Below are 21,031 nucleotides of genomic sequence, written 5' to 3'. Positions count from 1 at the left end.
CGTCGTGTTGCCGCCACATGACATTCTGCGATGTTTCCCCCCTTCGTGGAACTGGGATGGGTGTGGCTTGCAAGTGATTCGTGCAGTTTGACACCCATGAAATAAAGTATGCAAAAGAGCATTCAAGCATAAAAACTTTTTACAAATTGAAAAGGCTGATGGAAGGAAGAGGCGCGTCAGCCATGCCATAGTAAATTGGGTGGGCTGTTACTTTTAAAAATTTGTAAGTAGATTAACCCAAAAACTCCCCCAAAGGCACCCTCTGAAGAGAAACAGTACCTCACAGACATCCTTTAAGAAGGACATGGCATCTTGCAAATGCTCGTGAAGTTGTTGCTCAACTCGATTTTTCTGGCAAAGTCAAGACAGAAGAAGAAGAAGAAGCAAAGCACAAGTTAAGTAACGATAAAGAGGTGGGGTAAACAGCTGGTGTGCCGGTCAGCCTCAGTGGTTAGTTAAGTTAATTCCACAAAGATTTAGTTAAACTTGGAACTAAACTCTGGCTCTCAGCCAGAGCAATCTCTATAGATTGCTCATGTACATTCGCAATGGAAGGCAGTAGGCAAAGTACCGTATTTGTTAGCTGCATGAGAAAAATATGACCTTGGGAGATCTTAAAATGCTTCATCAATATGTACACGGTATTTTTCTCTTCTGTTTCTGAGACAGGACTGAAAGCTTTCTCCAGCAATTCCTATCGCCATCTCTCCTCCACAGATGCACACAAGGTGTTTAGGGGGGCGGGGGGGACACCTGGGAAGCAGAGGCACTTGTGCCTCCTCCTCCTCCTCCTCCCTCTTCCGCAGCACCCAGGGGCAGCTCTCGGGAGCCACCTGTCTAGATTCATCCCCCCAAACCCCTTTCATGCTGATGGCCTCATGTCTAGATCCCATTGCACTCCAGACACTCTGTGGGTTCTCTTCATCCTTAATTCTTCTGTGCTGAAGAGCCCAACGCCATGCTTCCGTTCTCCAGTTATCCCAATGGCCTTTTGGCATATTTTCAAATTCTGCAATATGCTTGGAGATCAATGATCCATGAACAAAAGAGATGCTGAAGTAGTAATGTAACACGTGGCAAGCAGAATTACACCAACTCAATGTAAGAACCGCCCAAGGATAAAACTCATTTTGATCTTGCAGTTTTAATTATTGTTGAATTTGTTTGTTTTAAAAAAAGGGAAATATGATTTTAATGTAAATTTTCCAAAGAAAATGGTTTTGAAAGGCAACCATTAACAGAACCAAAAATAACCATCTTGGTTCTGTTAGGAGGGAATGAACGTATAAGTAAGATTTGTTTGAATAAAACCAGAAAGCCATTTCTTGACCAGAGTTGCCCAGCGAGTCTTACCAATGAATGTAAAGAATTTTCATAGCTTGGAGACGGGGGGGCTTGTCCTCCAGTTCTTGACCATTGACCAGCACCTGTCAAAACCAACACTGCTGAAGCATGGCACATGCAGGAGAAACGTATCCTACTCTTCCCAACATCTTCTGGTTTATAAAGAACTTTCTATTATTTCTATACGCATTTTGGAGTGATTTTCTTCGTGGAGCCCAAGCACAGAATGCCGACTGACAACTGGGGGTGGGGGTGGAGATAACTATCCCAGAAAAGTAATGACTGGCTCCCAAATCTTGAATAGGAGCACCTTAAATATCAAATTTTGGTCAAAGGGGCAACTCACAGGTTGTCTGCACATGATCAGCAGCTTTTTGATGTTTACTGGAGAGCAGAGCGAGTGCACCGGCATGCCAGGAAACCAGTTCTTACAAGGATTCAAAAAAGGAAGAGGAGGGGAAGGAGATGGCTACTACCTGTGAGGGATGATGGTGACCCAACAGGTGTTGAAGGATTTGAAGGAAAGCTATTACTAGTGTGGTCAGGAGAATAAATCTAGGGGGGAAAAAGAAATATCACAATATAAATTTATCCATTTGAATTATTTGATATGCTAGAATCTGCACATTTTTTTAATTCAGCTGAACACCAGTTGAAGAAATTGAAATGTCTAGAAATGTTCAACTTGGTAATTGAGAGCAAACCACAATCCCTACTAAGACCGATAATGTTATCTAGTTTGGTAATTAAACGTCTGCAAGAAAACAACCAAGCTCAGAGCGCACCAAGGACCCCACAGTTCAATCCCGAGGGACAGATATTCCCTTCTATCAATAACTATAATTCCCTGCTGTGATTCTCTCCCCAACGCAGTTCTTATAATAGTGCTTATAGAATAGTTCCCAACGCTACCGTTTACCTTAAATGCCCACCTAACTAGAAACAAAATATGAGGAATTTTAAACTCCACCAAGGTTGGGCTGAGGCAGCAGGCTCTGGGCTGTTAAGTGGTGGTGTTGGTGGGGTGGGGGACTAACCCTCAGGCTAAGCCTAAGCCCTGGGCCTCAAGCAATGCAATCCATTCAAGGATTACTTGGGAAAGTCAACTTCCCAATATTTCCCTCTTTGTCGAGAGATTGTGAGCTCTGAGCTATCCAAGCTGCACAAAGGCTGCTCTCTCTGAACTGGAAGTGGAGAGCAAAACGTAGGTTTGGACAGAGATTTGATATAATCAACAACATTAAAGAAAAATCTCTGGTTTGATCTCCTTTAAATTACAAACCAAGTGCTTTGATTTGGCATTTAAACACCGACATAAAACCAGATGCTTCTCTCACCATGGACCCTCCTACGAGCACCATCTATCGGGTTATTGTTTCAGGTGACCACACAATAAACCAGGCTGAGAACTGCACCAATTAAGACAGCAACTAAAACCGCCAAGATGGACAATGGAAGCAGGCGGAAGAAGGCGAGAATCCACACACAAACACACCCAGCCTCCAATGGTGAATTAAGGAGGGATAATGGTCCCCCAGACTGTTGAGGGCTGGGCTATAGTTTGAACAAAATTCTACAAACGCTGCACATATCTTCATTTATAGCGCAAAAAACATGAAATAATACAATATTTAAAATGAAGAACTATTTTAACCAACATAAATATACTACTAATTCAATGGGAAGTGAATGGGCCTGTTTATTTGGGATTACAGGGCTAAAGGTCTTTTAAGCCTGGAGGAGAATTCACAAACTGATTTACTTTTGGCCGCACTTGTGCCTGTGTATATACACACACATGAATTTCTATCAAAATTGTTCAGCAACCAATTTGGTGGATGTACTTTATATATGGGAAGAATCAAAGCAGTGGGTGAATTCTCCCTTCAGGCATTATACTGCGGTTGCATTGGAATTAGTGTTAGCCAACTTCAGCTGATTTTGAAAAAGTTAGGAGCTGTGGGGACACCTCACTCACTAACTCCCCCATTTTTAAAGTGCTACTTTAAAAGCAGCCCCTTCCCTACTCACCCACTGGCCCTGGATCACATCTGAAAGGCTGTTTTGAAAGAATTTCCAAGCACTTCTTTACAAGCTGGCAGCTGCTTTTCATCCCACCAGTCCAGGGGCCGGGCCATATCTGGCCTGTGGAGGATAGTTTGAGGATATCTATTCTAATGGAACTGAAGACCCCTCCTCTGTGGGGGGGCCAACCCCAGGAGGAAGCTTTGGGGAGGAAACTTTAGGATAAAGCTGCTGCAGGCAAGGTAGCTGCAACACTCAACCCCTGCCTATGCTGTGGGGTTAATTGGAGAATGTATTTCTCATGATGAATTTATTTCTTAACCTCTGGACAACCAACAGCTCCCTCCATCTGATTAGCCGCCCCCTTGTTGTAGATCTCTGGAGGAATATTCCAAGGGTTTAAAATATAAATGGCGCTAAAGAAACAACCCTGAATAGGAGAGCTCTCCAGACAGTCTTTGGAAACACAAAGCCTTCAGCAATGCAATTTTACAGCACTTAACTCTTTAATCAGTTTGTCTTTTGCGCCTTGTCTTCTGTGGCTCCATGGGTGCACTCCCCACTATCTGCCTATTGGGGGGAGGGGAGTGTTTTGTGCCACGCCTGCATGTAATGAGCCCGAAAGGAGCTTTAGATGTGAACAAACTTTAGATGACAACATCACAAATTCACGGAAATTCCCCCCTCCAATCCAAGCCACCCTGGGGTTGCCTGGGCACAGACACCTACGGATGCATTCTGGGTTTGCTCATTGAGATCTAACTGACATTTTGTAAATGGAGTTTGAGTCCTGCACAGAATTGCTCCACATACAATTACTTACAGAGGCCAAAGCTTTTCCCAGGGCATCCCCAGTCTGTGCACTTCCAGCAGGATTCCCTCTATGAACTGTAAAGAAAAAGGCCACACACTTTGATGTGGTGCAGATGGTGAGAACACCCAGACTATTTAAGAGAGCAGAAGGGGAGGGGGGGAAGAGAGAGAGAGAGAGAGAGGGAGGGAGAGAGAGAGGGGGAGAGGGAGAGAGAGATGAAGAAGGGAAATCACCTCTGAGCTGCTGTTCTCAAAGGGCCCTTCCTTCTGGGGAATGCACAGCTTCTTGACTACAGGCAAGGCTGGTTTGCAAAGATGCCAAGAGAAGGGCTGGAAAGCAAACTTTGTGCTCCAAAGCATCCACTGAATCGGTTTATATAGGATTGCATTTCTCGCATCCCATGGAATTCCAGAATTGCCTCCATTTGGACCTGTGCGGTGATCATTGTCCACTTTGGGAGCCCAGGTAAAGGGGCTGCCCTATCCTGGTCTTCTTATGGTCAAGAATTAAAATGCAAATCTAAACTTTTTTTCCAAAGGTATGAAAAATGTTTTCTAGGCTGTGCTCTAAGAGTGGAGGTCAAATTAAGAGATGTGTGAACATATTCTGACTCTAAAAATACCAACATTATAAGCCTTGCCAGCTGACAAATCCTTTTTACAGTTTTAACAGATATTTTACTATCACGGGTTAATAACTGTAATTAAACTAGCTATAAATTTTATGGACAATTTTAGGACTCCGAGATCTTACCAAGCACACTGGACTCCGATCCGTTGACTGGTGGAGTATGAGAGGTGGTGGCGGCAGCGGCATATAATGAGTTGCTGCCCCGGTGAAAGCTGGACATTGGTGGAAGGCTGGTGCTTCCATCTGTTGGTGAAGCTGAAGGAGGAGGAGGACAACTCTAGGAAAAAGCAGGAATGGAATCACAGTGCAAGAAGGGAACAAAAGGGGCAATTTCACATTAGCAAAAGTCAAAGTTACCCCAAACTCTTAGTTACAAAGAGCACAACTGTCATCCCAACCAAGCCAGAGTCCATGAAGCAATGGGCAGAAAGATACTTTGCCTCAATAATCCACAATCCTCTCTGGAGGTGAGATTTTATTTTTCTAGGCATGAAAGTCAGTGCTGGCTGAATGAAGGAGGGGGGGGGGGGGGCTCTTTAGAGATAATGGGAAACCCCCTTTCTCCATTATCTGGAAATAAAAACTAGGGTCCCATCATTCTGCAGATGCTGCTACAGGTACTGGTTAAAACTGAAATTTGTAACACTTCAGCAAACTAAAACCTGGATTTTGGTAACAAACTCTAAAACCTACTTTTACAATTCTTAGGTTTAGCTCAAATGAAATGGGCAACCGGAGGAATGAAGAAAGGCATGCAGGAGAAGCCGATGCTCCTCCAATCTCATTTGTGAGGCAGGAAGCCAAAGTCCCATTAGGCCCAAATTATTACACTGAGGTGTCATAGGCACTCTGTGTAGGGACAAGGAAGCTCCGAAGCCACTTTCTCCCTACAAATCTGAATGGTTGCACAGCCGGATCATCCACTCCAGGGACAAGGGCTACGCCATGCCCAAAGACCAAAAGCTCTTCTGGGTTGGAAGGTGAACTTCCTGAAAACCCTGAGCCATGCCCGGAGTGGTGAGTTTGCTCTGATCCAGAGGAATTTGTTCCCAGGGTAACAGATACAAATTTAAGAAGACAAAGGAACAGAATGTGTTACATACACAGACTTCCCAAAACACCAGGGATTTCCCCATGGCCTCTACCTTAGCTGACCATTCAGGGACACGTGGCACTGCTATCCTTCTTACCAGGCGCTCGTGGGGATGCCGGCTGCCATAACTACCGGAGGGCGACAGGTGAGAAGGACTTTCCAGCATTCCACCATAAGCCGACTGGCTCACTCCATGGGAGGGGCTCCAAAGTTCAGGAGCAACGTGGGTCCCATCTTTATTGTTGGATGGAAAGAAAAGACAGAAGGCGTCTGGCCAGGCAGTTTTCAATTTATGCTCTTCAGAGACTCAGCCCTGCATTGAGGAGGAACCGGCCAAGAAGAGCAGGGCCTGGGAACGGTGGAGGGAGGGAGGGAGGGGTGGGTGGCTCAGAAAGGATGAGCAGGCGGATGAGCCACCTGCCCCATGGATCAGGTGCCCCAACATGGGATTATTTGATTACTAATGCTATTCATTCCTTTTACGGAAAAGTCTTTCTTACCTTGTAACAAGAAAGTGCTAGCAAACATACTGCTGGGTGCTTTAGGAGATGGGTAACTCAGAGAGTCTCTATTGAAGTCATCTGAATTAGGAGAAGGTGCATAGACCTAAATCCATGAAACGAAAGGGAGAAAAGGACAAATGTACAACAGCTGAAAGGATCCAGCCACCATCAAGCAGAGCTTAAGAGGAGGAGGAGAGAAGCACAGCTGAATATGAAGTCACAAGTCTCAAACGGCTTTTGGGGGAATTTCTTCACCTCCCTCTCGAGATGCGGATTCCAGCAAGCAGGAAGACAGAAGCCTAAGGGCTGACTCTGCTCAGCAGGCACAAGGCCCTTCGAGGGGTTGAAACCCTCAGCAGTTTCTGAGAAGAGGGAGAGGATCTTGAGAAAGAACTTGGCAAAGTGGAACAAGAGGGAGCGACACAAAAGCCTGCATTTGGGTAGAAATATGCTGGTACAGAGAGTCAGCTTACAGCTACACTTGAGACCGAAACTTCGGTTGTTAAGCAAGGCATTTAAATGAGTTTTGCCCAATTTTACTTTCTTGTCACAGTTTTTAAGTGACTCACTGCAGGGCTTAAGTAAACCACAAGGTAAATAAGTGAATCTAGCTTCCCCATTGGCTACATATTGCAACGGTCCTAATTCGAGCCAGTTTGGCCAGTGTCCAAATTCTGATCACATCACCATGGGGATGCTACAACAGACATAAGCATGAAAAATGGTCATTAGTCGTTCTTTCCAGTGCTGTTGTACCTTCAAATGGTCACTAAATGGTTTTAAGATGAGCGCTACCTGTACTAACATGTGAGGAGGGGGGGGGGGAAGGATCCACTATTCTTAGAAATAGCCCAGAGATTCTTCTGCTATATTTTGAAGAAGGAAGAGGGGAAATTCTGACAGTTCTTAATGAAAAGCATAGAAAGGAGCAGCAGAATCGGCTGATAGTGGCACCCTGTTTTTAAGCAGTCTGCAACCCTCCCTCTCAAGCAGCAATATCAAATTGCACTTCTTTCAGTCTGGATTCTGAAAATCAAAGAACTTTTGTGGCAAAACACAACTGATGTGGTCTCAGACCTCATTCGGTCCAGATGTTGGGAAACAAGTCTGCCAATTCTAAAACAAAAAGCAAGTTTCCTTTGTTACAGTGAGAACCACACGCAAATTAAAACCAGTTCTCTCAAGTCATTTGATCACCTGCAGATGATTGTCAGTTTTTCCTCCCGCCCTGGTTAATCACAAGTTTTATTCTATTTTGTTCTTGCAAACAAAAATGAAAAAGCAGAAGACTGACTGAGAGGTAAAGATTAAGCAGTCTGTAAGTAGCCTGCTCCACATTTAGTGCCACAATTTGACCAAGGCAGTGTATTGAATTTTCAGCATGGAGATATTCGCCAGCACATTTCAGGTCCAGGCTGAGCAACCAAAGCAAGCTTCCTTCTGCTCTTCTGGATCTGCCTCTTTACTAGCCACCGAGGGATGCAACCGCCTGCTTGATTCCACTAGTCCTTCAAGGAGATATATTTGATAGGAATACTTGAAATCTTAAGTTGTAGCTCTGATGTTATCTAGTTTTAACTTTCTGACATCTAATGGTTTTTATTATTTTATTTCTTAATCAAACTATTCTACTATTATTTAATTTTATGTAACAATTAAATGTTTATGCTGCCCATTTCCTTTTAAGGCAAAACCTATAAGTTGCCAGAGGCTTCCTAATAAAAAAAACAAGGACAGAAAATCTGTAGAAACAGCACCAAAAAGCCTAGTGGAAAACAGGTGCTCCAAATACATTTTGAGATATGGAAGAGCCCAAATAATACTAAAATCAGACCCGGATGGCAGGTTGTCTACCTAGAGTTGTCATGCAATAGTCCCCACACAGCTGTGCGAGTTCTCTTCCTATGGAAGCCAACTGATCAGCTGCTTTTTCAAAATTGTACTCACACCAGTAACCAGCAAATGGTAGCTGCTCACACTGAAATACGCATTTACGGCCCATTTTCTGCTTGAAACAATGGGAAAATGCATCTTACACCAAACTACTAGCCCTCGGAAGAGGCCCTTCCAGGAGGAGGAGACATGCCTCATCTGGCACTGGGTAGCCTCCTCTTACTGGTGGCTGCCAGAAAATGGGAGTCGGGAGGGTGTAGGTTACGGACGGCTCTTCTGGGTGGCCTCACGGCTGCTGTTCACCTCATTTCCTGAGCAGTGCAGGTCCTCCTCCGGCAGTCTTAGTGAATTATTTTGTTGAATAGCCAAGGAGAAATTTCAACTTCCTGGGTCGTCGTCCCCCCCCCCCCAAATTCTCCTAAGCTCCCGGGAACTCTCCTTCCCTTCAGCCCTCCTTTGCCGCTATGGAAAGGGAGGGGTTATCCTGGGGCGGCCAGATAATGATTCCAAGGCCGCTCCAGATTTCCAACCCAGCCACGTGTTTGGGGCTTTCTGCGTCTCCCATGAGAAATAAATGCAAGGAATGAATGTTCCCTGCAGCGAGAAGGAGAGAAAAGGACATTTCAAGGCGGCTCCCCCTGACCCATGGGGCTGGTTGAATTGAGATCCCGTGTAATCATCTCTGCTCCATGGGGAAAGCTTGTTCTTCTTCTTCTTCGTCTTCCAAAGAGGGCTGCTGTGGTGATGCTGAGCAAAACAGCTTGAAGCCCTTACATGCTCAGTTCAAAATCCAGGTTGCCAAGAACCGCACCGAAGGCGGCACCAGGGCTGGGCAGGGGGTCCCAAAGCTTACAGCCTCGGTGAGGGAGCCAGGAACAGGCTGCAGGGCTCTGGAATCGAGAACCATCGCCCAAGGCTACGCTGAATGGTTGCCCAAATCTACCTAGACGCCACTGAAGTACAAGGCTTTTGGCACGTTGTGCCGTACACTTTAAACATAGAGGTTTTATGACTATGCACCATTTAATAAATTATGCAATATTGTTTACATGGAGTCTAATGAAATTATCCCATTCTACGATGGCAGTAAAAAGGATGGTATAAATATACTGTATAGCATGCAAAATCTAGAATCTTTTAAAATATTTTTCTTCTTTGGTGATATGGATTTTGGAAAATACACTCTTCCAAAACAATATGAATGCATGGTTACTACATGCAGCAACATTGGACTGTATCCATTAATTTCTCTACAATCTTCTTACAGAAAGTGATTTTTTATTGTAAATTAGTAATAAAAGTAAAAGATAGCCTGTCCTGGGTAAAGCAATAAGACTTCTGCCAGAGTGCCACTGTTTAACTCCATTGGACGAAGCAGCCTGGGGGATGGAAATACGCCCAATAGGAACCCCCTTTCTATTCTTCTTCATACTCTATGTAGAGCCTTCTTCTTCTTCTTTTTCCAGGTATTGAATGAAAGTGGGAAAAGCAACTCTGCCCAGAGATTAAATTGCCTTTCCTAAAACTCGCATTGGCCAAACCCTTAAAAAAAGCGCTTGATTAAAATAAAGGCTGTAGTTTAAGACAGTATTTTTTAACGTAAACTGCAAAGCTTGAAAAAGAATCAATTCTTGAGAAATGTTCCTTGCAAGTGTATTTCCAGCCTCTATTGCGGCTCTTCGGAAGCTTCTGAGCCGCATCTCCTCTCGAGGGTCCAAACCAGCCAGGTGGAGGGCGGATATCTGAACACAGCCGTACCCTCAAAAGCCAGCTCAGCATTTCCCAACTCAGGCGGCTGCCAGGCTGCCAGACGCTCCTCCGTTTATCACCAAGCAGCAGTTGCTACCTATCAACAACCGTTGATATATAACAATGCTTTAAAACCCCCTTTTAGTTAAAGTTCTGACGCAATCTATTAACTAATTGGTAAAACGCTATGAACAAAACAATGGAGGGAATGGGGATCAATTCTTAAAAGCAGCTTCTCTGAGACTTCTCCCTCTCAAGGTATAACCATGCTTGAACCAGGACCAAATAGAAGCCGGGGCTTCCAGGGATGGCATCACAACATTTGTGCTTCAGTGCACCTTAGTCTCCCCCCACTCGCCCCCAGTGTTGAAGTACCTCCCAAAGGCCACGTCACACGGTTAAGGAATACCAAGAAGGGGACTTCTCAATTTTCGACGCTCCTGAAAAGCAACAAGCAGATGCTCTGAAGTCTCCACTCCTGGCAGGCTTTAGGATCGCTTCCCTCCGCTGCCTGGAAATAGCATCAAAGCCCTCCCTTCCCCCCAGAAGAAAGTGGAACGGCCTGGCCTCAAGGAAGAGTAAAATCAATACTTCACACAAGTTGTAATGTTACGACTCTGGGGAAAGTTAATGTGATTTGACTTCTCAGCTCAGCTTCCAAATGATTTTAGCAGAGGAGGGAAGGAATCAAAATCACATCTGCAGTAGTTGGCTTTTCACTGGAGAAAGCACTAAAGAGAACAGGCAACCTCTCTCCAGCCCCTGACACCAATCTGCCTTCCTTAGTGAGTCTGAGCTGTCATGAAGATGTCGATCCAGAACTATTCAGTGTTTGCTAAAATGGCTTCACATAAAAAGTTAAGTCACCCAACTCCAGTATCCAAGGAGATTTCATAGTCCCTATCAATGAGTAGAAACCATTAGACAATAACTGAAGATTACCCGTAGATGAAACTGAGCCTCAACATAGCTCTTATTTACATAATTTATCAGAGCACAAAGTTCAAAAGTTGAAATATTTTGCATCTAAAACAAATTTTGCACGACACGTTGCAAATGAAACTGGACTGAATCTCTCCTTTGTCTGAAGCAAATGTTGGTATCAAAACTTGGAATCAAGTTTACGTCTCCTATAAGATGTGGAAGTTTTATTATATGATATGCAATAATCATACAGGCAATTTACATGGTAATAATTAACAAGAAATCCCCATTTTAGTGTTTTATGTTTCTGAACAGGGTGCATAATCATTCCTGGTTAGAATACAGTAGATTATTTTTGATAGAAATATTTACTCAAATTTTTGAACAATCTTACGTACACCAACCCCTCCCCCGAAGGAGCATTTGGTAGTCAATCAGGAGAGCATGTGAAGCTCCAGATTGGAAAGCAGCCCCAGGAATCCTCCAGGGGCAACTCTGACTCACGTCTTGAAGCAGGCAGCATTCAACCGCCATCAGAACGGCATCTCTGAACCAAAGGCAGCCCTGTCAAAAAATCCACCCTGCCCTGGAGGACACGGCTGGAAGGGCTGGCTGGGGCGACCTCCGAATCGACCTGGGAGACTGTGGAGACTCTCTGAACAAAAGAAAGGAAACCTCACCATTTCCCCACAGTAGTAGTAGTAGTAGTAGTAACACACGAGAGAAGTCCTGCTCATTCCAGGCATTGGGTATGCGCAATACATGCCTGCCTGGGAAATTGCCACAGTCCCAAGCCTGGCGCCCCTCCGTGATGTCAAATGCCCCCGATGAAACACAGCGGCGGCTCCTTGGGGGGGGCAAGGGAAGCACATATGGATGCACTTTGGAAGAAACGTATGCAAAGCAGGACTGAACCATCTCAGGCAGCAAAATGGGGTGAGTGCATCTGGAGGCAGCCGGGCTCCTCTGAAATGGTCTGTCCGATTTACTCCAGGGTGCTCTTGACCCAACCAGGAAGCCCTTCCGTTAGAAAGGTCAAAATCTGAACTTAAAAGAACATTCCAGCTAATCCCAACCTGGTTTTTTGTTTGTGTGTTTTGAACTCCAAAGCGCCTGCAGAGCCCTCAGCCAGCCAATCCTTTTCTCTGAATGAAATGGGAGGAGAGACCTCTTCTCCCACCCATCGGCTCTCCCTAAAGGCGGCCGCAAGTTCTCCTAATCCGGCCTCTCTTTGCCTCCGGCTGAAGCGCAGGCAGATGGAAGGAGAAAATGGATTATTTCTTTACATTTAAACTAGTCCAGTATTTCTGTATTTTAAAATTAATTTGAACTCTGTTTTATGCAGGGTACTAATAATCTATTTACTAGTAATAAAGTTTTCCACTTTTTTCCAGTCGCCTTTAACTGGATATTCAGAGCTTAATATTTTATTTCGTTTATAGGCAGCTGTCACTGTAAAATTCTAAAAGTTACCAGAAAGGGTTTTTTTTAATTTGAAAAATTAACTTATTTTTTACTTGAAACGTGAACTTTCCAAAATTAAACTCCTAAATGAGAACCCCACAGGGGCCGAGTGTTTAAGATGCTGAAGCAGGAGCCCCGGTGCCCAATCTCTCCTTGACCCTGGAAGACCCCCCCCCCCCTGGAGGCTTTGGGCCAGCCGCCCTCTCTCAGCCCAGCCCAGCTCAGAGATTGCTTGAGAGAGAGGAAAATGGGAAGATTTCCATGTTCACTGAAGGACAGGAGGAATACAAAGAAAATAAAAAGGATCAGCGCAGGCAAACTATAAACAGCTTCTTAGCCGCTGGAATCCTCAGCCCAGAAAAGCAGGGGAAGCACAGAAAGGCTTCACTTGTTAGCACCTCATTAGGGCTGGAAAAAAGCTTTGGAAAAAGCTACATTTGGAGTGTAAGACGCACCCAGAATTTCAGCCTCTTTTAGGGGGCACTGGGAGTGTATCTTATACTCTGAAAAACATGGTATACTCTGTCCCACAAATGTGTTGCGCACCCGTAGAGGGCGATGTTTAAAATAGGAAAGTGGATGTGAACAGAAGATGCTCAGCTAAGAAGGGTCGTAACTTTGAGCCAGTCCTTTTCTCTAGGGGTTCCTTCTGTAACGGATCGGTTCCAGCAATTAAGACTATTCGGCTCAATTCCTTTAACAAGTACTTTACCAATTCATATTAAATTACAACCCAGCCTACCAAGGGGAAGATGCAGTTTTGACTGAGTCCCGTAGACGGCTGTATAATCTAAACCTATTCTGTTGTGAGAACATTTTAATGCCTAATGAAAACGCGCATGAACAAAATAGAAGCAAATTGCTACGTTCTACGGCTAACGTCTCTCGTAAGGGGTCTGGCATACAGCAACATCTGCATGAATGTTAAAAACAGTTCCTAACAACTAAATTATCTGGCAACAGAACCAATCCTGCCAAGAGAGCAAGGCTATCTTCCTTGGATGTCTTCAAGCAGACGCTGGACGCCTGCACGGAACAGAAGGTCCGACTCTATCTGCTCCAGCCCCCCCCCTTTCCATCCCCCCCCCTAGAAATATGCATTTATTTACACGGAGCTTTACGGTATGCAATGCAGAGAGCCACAATTACAATTGCCTTAACTGAAGATCTCAAAAGCAACAGCACTATTAACACAAATGCTTTTGAGGATTTTAAACCATATTTAATAGATCAGCACAGAAAATGGTTCAAGGAACAGATTAAATGTTCCATAATATTTTACTGGATCATCAATTATATGCCCCGGAATAAGGACAAGAAAGCAAATGATTACTCTTATATTTTAGCACCACTTTTAACAGAATAAGAACATTTGTACAGCATGAAAAGAAAGCAATCAAGCCAAATATTTAAGAGCCTTTCTGATAAAATGCCCTAGTCCTCTTCTGAACAGTTAGTGTTTCTCCAATAAGGAAGGGAAAAAAGAAATATTCATGTTTACCCATTAGTGCAGCCACCAGCCAAGTACCGAGAAGTGAGAGACAGCAGCACCATTTCTCTTAACCAATTCAGCCTCACCGGAGGATCCTGGGTCTAGCATTGCGAAGGGCGAATTCTTTCTAAGATCTACTGCACACGCAGCTTATTCTCCCCACCCCTCTTTTAATATGTCAGATTCATCCTGCATTATGCAGAGCTTGCATCTTATCAAGAAACCCTGCATGGAATATACAACAACAAAAGGAGTATGGGCAGTTTTGGCTTTTTATTCCAAGTCTCCCACCATGTTCTTTCAAGCACAGACACACTCACAGCCCACCAGCACTGGATAAAACCCTTTCCAACAGGTAGTTGGGCAAAGGAGCAGAACCCCTTTGGGCGGAGCGCCAACCGCCCACCTGCCTCTACCTGCCCATTCCCAATCACAGGCAGGAGTGCTTGGTCTAACCAAGGCATCCACATTCAACATTTCATAAAGAAGCGACGGAAGATGGAACTTGAAACACTTCAGTACTAACTGGGCTTATGCATTAGTTTCAGGAGAGCCTGAATGGTTCAGAAATTGATATGCAAAAGCTTAGCATTATCTGCTGGTGTGGAGATGGCCATTACTATTCAATATCAAAAACCAAAGTATAATTTAACAAAGGAATTTGCTTTAACCTAGGCAAAATCAGAGCTAGTAACGGAGCTTAAATACCTTTTAAAGAATGGCAGAAAGAGTAGTCTATCTTTGTGTGCATGACTATTACTTCAGTCTACGGTAGACTTTCCCCCCCAAGTTACTAATGGTGTGTGTCAGTCAACTGTAGTAGTTAAAAATATCATAAAAACTAACTTGGAGTAGCTTTAAACTTCTCTTCGGAACAGAAGAGGAGGGGGAAGGTTCCTATATTTAGGAATAATGGTTGGCTCTCTGCTCCCGAGTTTACCCGGAAGCTTGTCATGCCAGGTGCTTATGCTGGAGCTGCTTTTCTGAGGGCGTCCAGTATTAAGCTTGGCTTCCAGGTGAATTGCAGCGTCTTGCACCTGGGAGAAGGAAGAGGAGGAGGAGGAGGAGGAGCTGATGAGGGAAACAGAAGCAGCACGGAAGCAGGCTGCAGCTCCCGCTTCCACTCCGAGCAGGCACTCTGGGGGGGGGGGGGGGCGCGCACTGGCTCTGCTCCTGCCCGGAGCAGCAGCGCATTCAATTGGCCCTGCACAACTCTTGAGCCGTAACTCACCCAAGGGCACCTACCCCACGTGCTGCTGAATAGAAGCCCAACACCCCCATTTGCACAACAAAGAAGTGAGTTCTTGTGTGCCCGGAAAGGGAGGGGAACGAAGGGCTCTCCTTTGATCTGATACGGATTTTAAATGCAGATACAGGTCACCATTTTCTTACGTTGCTGAATGAAAATGGTTAATATTTCAAACTCCCAAAGTGTCAGATTATCATAGTTGATAATGATTTTTCTACCAAGCCCCTCCATTTTTCATCAGTATTTTGTTCTCAAAGGCTAAAAGAAAAATGTGCAAGAGGATCAACGAACCAGCTGCTTGAAAGCCTTTCTGATGCTCAGCTCCAGTTAGAAAAGGCTTAATGAAGGTTTGAAAATCCACCAGGGCTTCACAATAATTGATTTATGCATATTAATAACCTCGGTCCTATTGAAGCTAGCTGAGCTGTACATGTCCTACCAATCGAATCTTAAGGTCTTCAACACCACTAGAATTATTAGCAATGTAAATTTTACCCTTCTCTGCTATTAATCTCTGTCCTCCTCCTCCTCCTCAGCAACGTAATAACTAATTAAACATCAAAAGATGTGTATCAAGAGATAGTTCCTGGAACACTCCTTTCCTCTTGGATTACAGGAACTAGCAGATGAAACTGAATAGGAGTTTATATTTCATATTTCAATTTCCTTCCTTCCTTCCTTGCTGGGTGACAAGCTTGAATCTTTACGACTGAGAAAGTTGGATCCATAAATAAGCGTGTGCTTCTATTAAAAGGTTTAAAACCTCTGGGACTTACAGAAGACGGCAAACCAGGAGGGACCTTCCTTACTTTTTTTGTCTGCAGAGAATCTGCACAGGAAAAAAAATGCTTTAATTAACAGGAAAATGTAGCAGTATTGAAATAAAGTGAGACAACACAGTGCAAAGGGAACTCAGGAATATATATAGTTCAACCTCTACTTGAAGCCACTGGGTGAGGCCCTTCAATAGCTATTATCAGAATAGTCCTGAATGTGTAATATGAAGGACATTCCACTTGTGCTTTCTTAGTATAAATTACAACAAACTCCTTTCTATATAATTGAATTATTAGATAATTAAATTGAACAGTTAAATCTCATGAGCAAGTAAGCAATTTACACTATTATCCAAACTGGAAAATCTCTTTTACACACACACACACACACAAAATTCTGTGTGAAGTGGGGAGGGGGGAGGCAAAGGGGAGAAACCTGGAGCAATTATCAGCAAGTTCTATCCTCCAGGCTATTAAAGAGCAGCTCCCTTCTGGAGCCTCTTCCTTGTGAAATGTATCTTTATCCAAGAAGCCTATAATCCAATGTGTTCCCTGGGGGAAAAAGGGGCACAGCATGCCTGACTCACCAAGGGAAGATGAATCACGGAGGGGCCTTCGTCGTGGATTTGCAGAGGAAAAGGGATAATGGGGTGTTCCAGTTTTTCCTGAGCAAGCCAGGGGCTCTGGCCTTCCAACACCAACGTCAGACCGAAGCAGACTTGTCTGTAAACAAAACAAGTTACCTGACTCTATATATAATGGTGGGAGGTGATTATCACCATCAATGGAAACATAGCTGTGCAGGTTGGCAGTTTGCCCATATTAAGACAAAGAAACAATCCTTATCAAAATCCAGAAGACTTTTTGGAAAACAAGGCACTAACAGGTAAGCTATGTTTTGTAACTTGTGAATGGCTACATTCACAGAATAAGGACAGGTGAAACTCGAAAAATCAGAATATCGTGCAAAAGTTCATTTATTTCAGTAATGCAACTTAAAAGCACAGTAATCCCACGGTCATTGAACCAGGTTTTGGTGCTTTTGGCAGTGTGGACATGTGCCAAGTCCTGCTGGAAAATGAAGTCAGCATCCCCATAAAGCTCATCTGCGGAAGGAAGCATGAAGTGCTCCAAAATCTCTTGGTAGACGGCTGCTGCGTTGACCCTGGACAATGAAGCACAGTGGACCAACACCAGCAGATGACCTGGTTCCCCAAATCAACAGACTGTGGAAACTTCACACTGGACTTCAAGCATTTTGCAATGTGTGCCTCTCCATTCTTCCTCCATACTCTGGGTCCTTGGTTTCCAAATGAGAGGCAAAAGTTGCTCTCTTCAGAAAAGAGGACTTTGGACCACTGAGCAACAGACCAGGTCTGTTTTTCTTTAGCCCAGCTAAGATGCTTCTGACGTTGTTTGTTGTTCAGGAGCGACTTGACAAGAGGAATACGACATTTGAAGCCCATGTCCAGGATCCGTTGTGTGTGGTGGCTCTTGATGCACTGACTCCAGCCTCAGTCCACTCCTTGTGACAACACTTTGGAATGGCCTTTTCCTGACAATCCTCTCCAGGCAGCCGTAATCCCTGCTGCTTGTGCACCTTTTTCTTCCACACTTTTCCCTTCCACATAACTTTCTATTAATGTGCTTTGATGCAGCACTTTGGGAACATCCAACTTCTTTTCCAATTACCTTTGGAGGCTTTCCCTCCTTATGGTGGGTGTCTCTGATGGTATCTGCACAACTGTCAGGTCAGCCGTCTTTCCCCTGGTTGTGATTCCTACTGAACCAGACTGAGAGACCATTTACAGGCTCAGGAACCCTTTGCAGGTGCTATGGCTTAATTAGCTGATTAGAGCGGGGCACTTTGAGCCCAGAATATTGCACCTTTTCACAATATTCTAATTTTCTGAGATTGTGGATTTGGGGTTTTCATGAGCTGTAAGCCATAACCATCACAATTATGACACATCACGGCTTGAACTACCTTGCTTTGCATGTAACGAGTCTATCTCATATATTAGTTTCACCTTTTAAGTTGCATTACTGACATAAATGAACTTTTGCACGATATTCTAATTTTTCAAGTTTCACCTTTATATTATGGTTGAATGTGCTCTGTATTAGGCCAGTTTTAGATAACTTTCCAACAATAAGGAAGGGTCTGATGGCGCAAAGGTTAGAATACAGAATCATTGCAGGCTGATTCTGCGGACTACCAGCAGTTCGATCCTGACCGGTTCAAGGTTGACTCAATCTTCCAGCCTTCGGAAGTCAGTAAAACGAGGATCCGGATTGTCGGGGGCAAGAGGCTGACTCTGAAAACCCATGGAGCAGTTTACAAGTCTAATTGCTATTGCTAAAAAGGACTTTATTCAAAGACATAAGGTTTCTTTTCTATTCCTGCTGATTCCTGGGGGGAAAAAACCACGTCGTTTATATGAATTACTACTGGTTGCCAAATTAAAATTAATACAAATGTAATTAACTCATCATATTGCTTTTACTGTCTCTCAAATAATAACACAATTGCAATATTGAGATTAATCTATCCGGAGGTCATCCGATGGAGACAGAATACATTCCTCCTAAGAGTAATATTGATATCAGTAAAGAAGCTTGTATTATCAAGATCTCCCTTCCTCTTGATCACTTATAATTGTCTCAACTCTCCCCAGGAACTTTGGTTCAGTGAGATGTTATGTGTAGACCAACGAAAGTCCCCCAGCCAACTGAAATCTCATTTTCTATACTTACAACCAAATCTTTGGGGGGGGGGGGGGAAAGGGTGGGGGCTTTCAAAAGTTAAAATGGGGAGACTCTGATTCCGGTCATTTTCCTTCAGTCCAATCTGCTCCACAAAATTATATTTGTGAGAAAAAGTAGGAGTGGCACGTCCACCGCCTGGAACCTCTCGGAGGAATGATAAAGCAGAAATCTAATAAATAACACAGGAAACTTTCTTCTGCCACAACTTCAAGAGCCTTGAAATATAATGTGTTCATCTATTGCTACTGTATTGTAAAAGTCTAGGAGTGTGTGTGTGTAATTTGTATTAAGAATTTCAAAGAGAAAGAAAAAAAAACTAACTCTTTAAATGGCAGATCTACCTGGCAGCCTGAGAGCCCGGCATCTCGACCAAACATTGGCAACTGACTCTTCTCAGAGGCTTTTCCTAGAAAGCAAACAAACTTAAAAATGAACGCCCGTTATAGAAATACTGAGAACTTCCTAATGACAGCATTCTACATTTTAAAAGGGAATATAAATTAAAAACCAGCACAATGTTTTAACAAAAGCAGTAAATAATTTGGAGGAAGATGAAAGACTTAAGAATGCTTCCATCTCTTTCACGCACCTTGATAGCATACAAAGCACAACATGCTGATCCTTCTCAGGATCAAGATTATTTTCCTGTGTGAAACAAATTCCATTTGTCTGTTGCTGTTAAGGAGAAAAGGACTAACTCAGCCCTCCTGATAGCTTTGCACCATATAGGATCAACCTCCTCAACTCTCAAAACTCTCCTCCCACTACATATTCAACATGGACTGTGATTTTTACACATCAACCTACCGTGTGTGTGTGCGTGTGTACAGCAAATTTTCTTTTGAGAGCAGGCATCAGAATGTCAGTTTTTATGTGTGCCAGTCTGTACACACAAAAATGGTAATGGAAGTTATCTATCATACACATGATCATGCTATCACCTTCTAAAATAATAACTAAACGTGTGTTATTTCTCCCTCCAAGGTACTGTGTTGTGTCTCCGTCTCATAACCCCCCCCCCCCCAATATCAAAATGTCTCCTGATGAGGTTCAAACACATTTTGTTGGCCAGGCAGTCACACAGTGAAACTGCAAATTGAGGAAAAACCCCCCCCCATTTCATGGGTTTTGGATGCTACTAACCCAATAACCCAATTTCTATCTTGACTTTCCTCGTAAGAACAAATTCATATCCATATTCAAAAACAAAACCAGAAACAGCTACCCAGTCAAGCAATTAAGTGCTCCAAAAACTGCCAGACACCAACCAAGGGAAATAATAATGTCCAGCAGGCCCATTTTTCTCATATGAGATTAACCCTGCTTTCCACCTTCACCGGTCTGAGCATCAAAAGCCCAGCACCAACTGATAAACGACCCTTAAGTTATGTCATATTTCAGGCAGGGTTTACAATAACAGGTTAGCACAATAACAAAATACTAATATTGGAAAACTTTAAATCTGCCTGATGAAAACCCCGGGGGAGACCATGGATACCTTTAACAGCACCCCGGAGAGCCCCCCGGCTTTCAAGGATCTCCCTCCCATCAGCCTTTCCTCCTCACTGGCTGCAAGCCCATGCGGAAGCCCCACCGGGGGGGGGGGGGGTGTTGCCTTCTTTGTTGGACTTTGAGTAAAATAGGAGGCAGGCTAGAAACTATAAAGGAAATATTTTACTCAATTTTTATTTTTCATACTTAAATTTATATTTTTTTAAAAATGGTGATAAAAATATATTACCCTGTGTACTTTAAGTAAGAATAGCTGGTTGGGGGTGCAGATATCATTTCATGCCCAGGGCCTGCAAAACTGACCGTTTGGGACGGCTGATGGTTTACCAACCTATGCCAGCAATTTTCTTACCGCAGGGAGCCTGGAGATGCTTTTTCCATTAGTGGGAAACTATGATTCAGAATCTTTTAACAAGGTGCAGCCTCTTTCAAGAAGCTACATTCCTTGCAGTCCACAAACAGTGGTATTTTGGAAAGAGTTTGCCACCCAAAGCCCACCAGGGCCTAGTTCTGCCTTTTCCAAAGTTAACTGAGGTTCTAGATTGGCTATCAATTAAAGAAAAGTCCATAGCACAAGTGAACATGTAATTAACGGTGTATTCATTACAAATAAGTCTCAAGGCCCGAATAATGAAAGATAACACTGATATTTAAAGATAAAAGCGAATCCGTTTAGATCACTAAAAATCAATAGGTAGTTTAAAAAGTCTGCATAATTACAATTAGACTGATAGTCATCCTGGTCTAATCTCGGGGAAACAACTCTGGCAAAGCCAAGAAACTTATTTGGTGGT

The 21,031-nt window shown here is 43.7% G+C and overlaps 1 protein-coding gene across 11 annotated transcripts in view; it reads right to left on the bottom strand.

The window, feature by feature from the left end:
• TCF12 (transcription factor 12) overlaps nt 1-21,031 on the bottom strand; it is a 53,892-nt gene that overhangs the window by 6,332 nt on the left and 26,529 nt on the right. For 9 of the 11 annotated variants that reach the window (XM_087703903.1, XM_087703905.1, XM_087703904.1 and 6 more), the window contains 10 exons: nt 19,067-19,131; nt 16,544-16,679; nt 15,957-16,009; nt 6,407-6,512; nt 6,004-6,140; nt 4,937-5,090; nt 4,193-4,257; nt 1,821-1,899; nt 1,354-1,427; nt 280-351 (listed from right to left, as the gene is read on the bottom strand). In XM_087703903.1, coding sequence (XP_087560029.1) covers nt 280-351; nt 1,354-1,427; nt 1,821-1,899; nt 4,193-4,257; nt 4,937-5,090; nt 6,004-6,140; nt 6,407-6,512; nt 15,957-16,009; nt 16,544-16,679; nt 19,067-19,131 — 941 coding nt within the window. The remainder of the gene's footprint in view (nt 1-279; nt 352-1,353; nt 1,428-1,820; nt 1,900-4,192; nt 4,258-4,936; nt 5,091-6,003; nt 6,141-6,406; nt 6,513-15,956; nt 16,010-16,543; nt 16,680-19,066; nt 19,132-21,031) is intronic. The other 2 variants (XM_087703912.1, XM_087703913.1) reach the window with 2 other exon arrangements.

The sequence above is a fragment of the Thamnophis sirtalis genome, unplaced genomic scaffold (assembly GCF_051295495.1).
Source record: "Thamnophis sirtalis isolate CommonGarterSnake01/CBP01778 unplaced genomic scaffold, rThaSir2_p1.2 scaffold_2, whole genome shotgun sequence".
Taxonomy (NCBI): domain Eukaryota; kingdom Metazoa; phylum Chordata; class Lepidosauria; order Squamata; family Natricidae; genus Thamnophis; species Thamnophis sirtalis.
The sequence above is the reverse complement of the archived record's forward strand: the minus strand, read 5'-3'. Positions and strand labels throughout refer to the sequence as shown.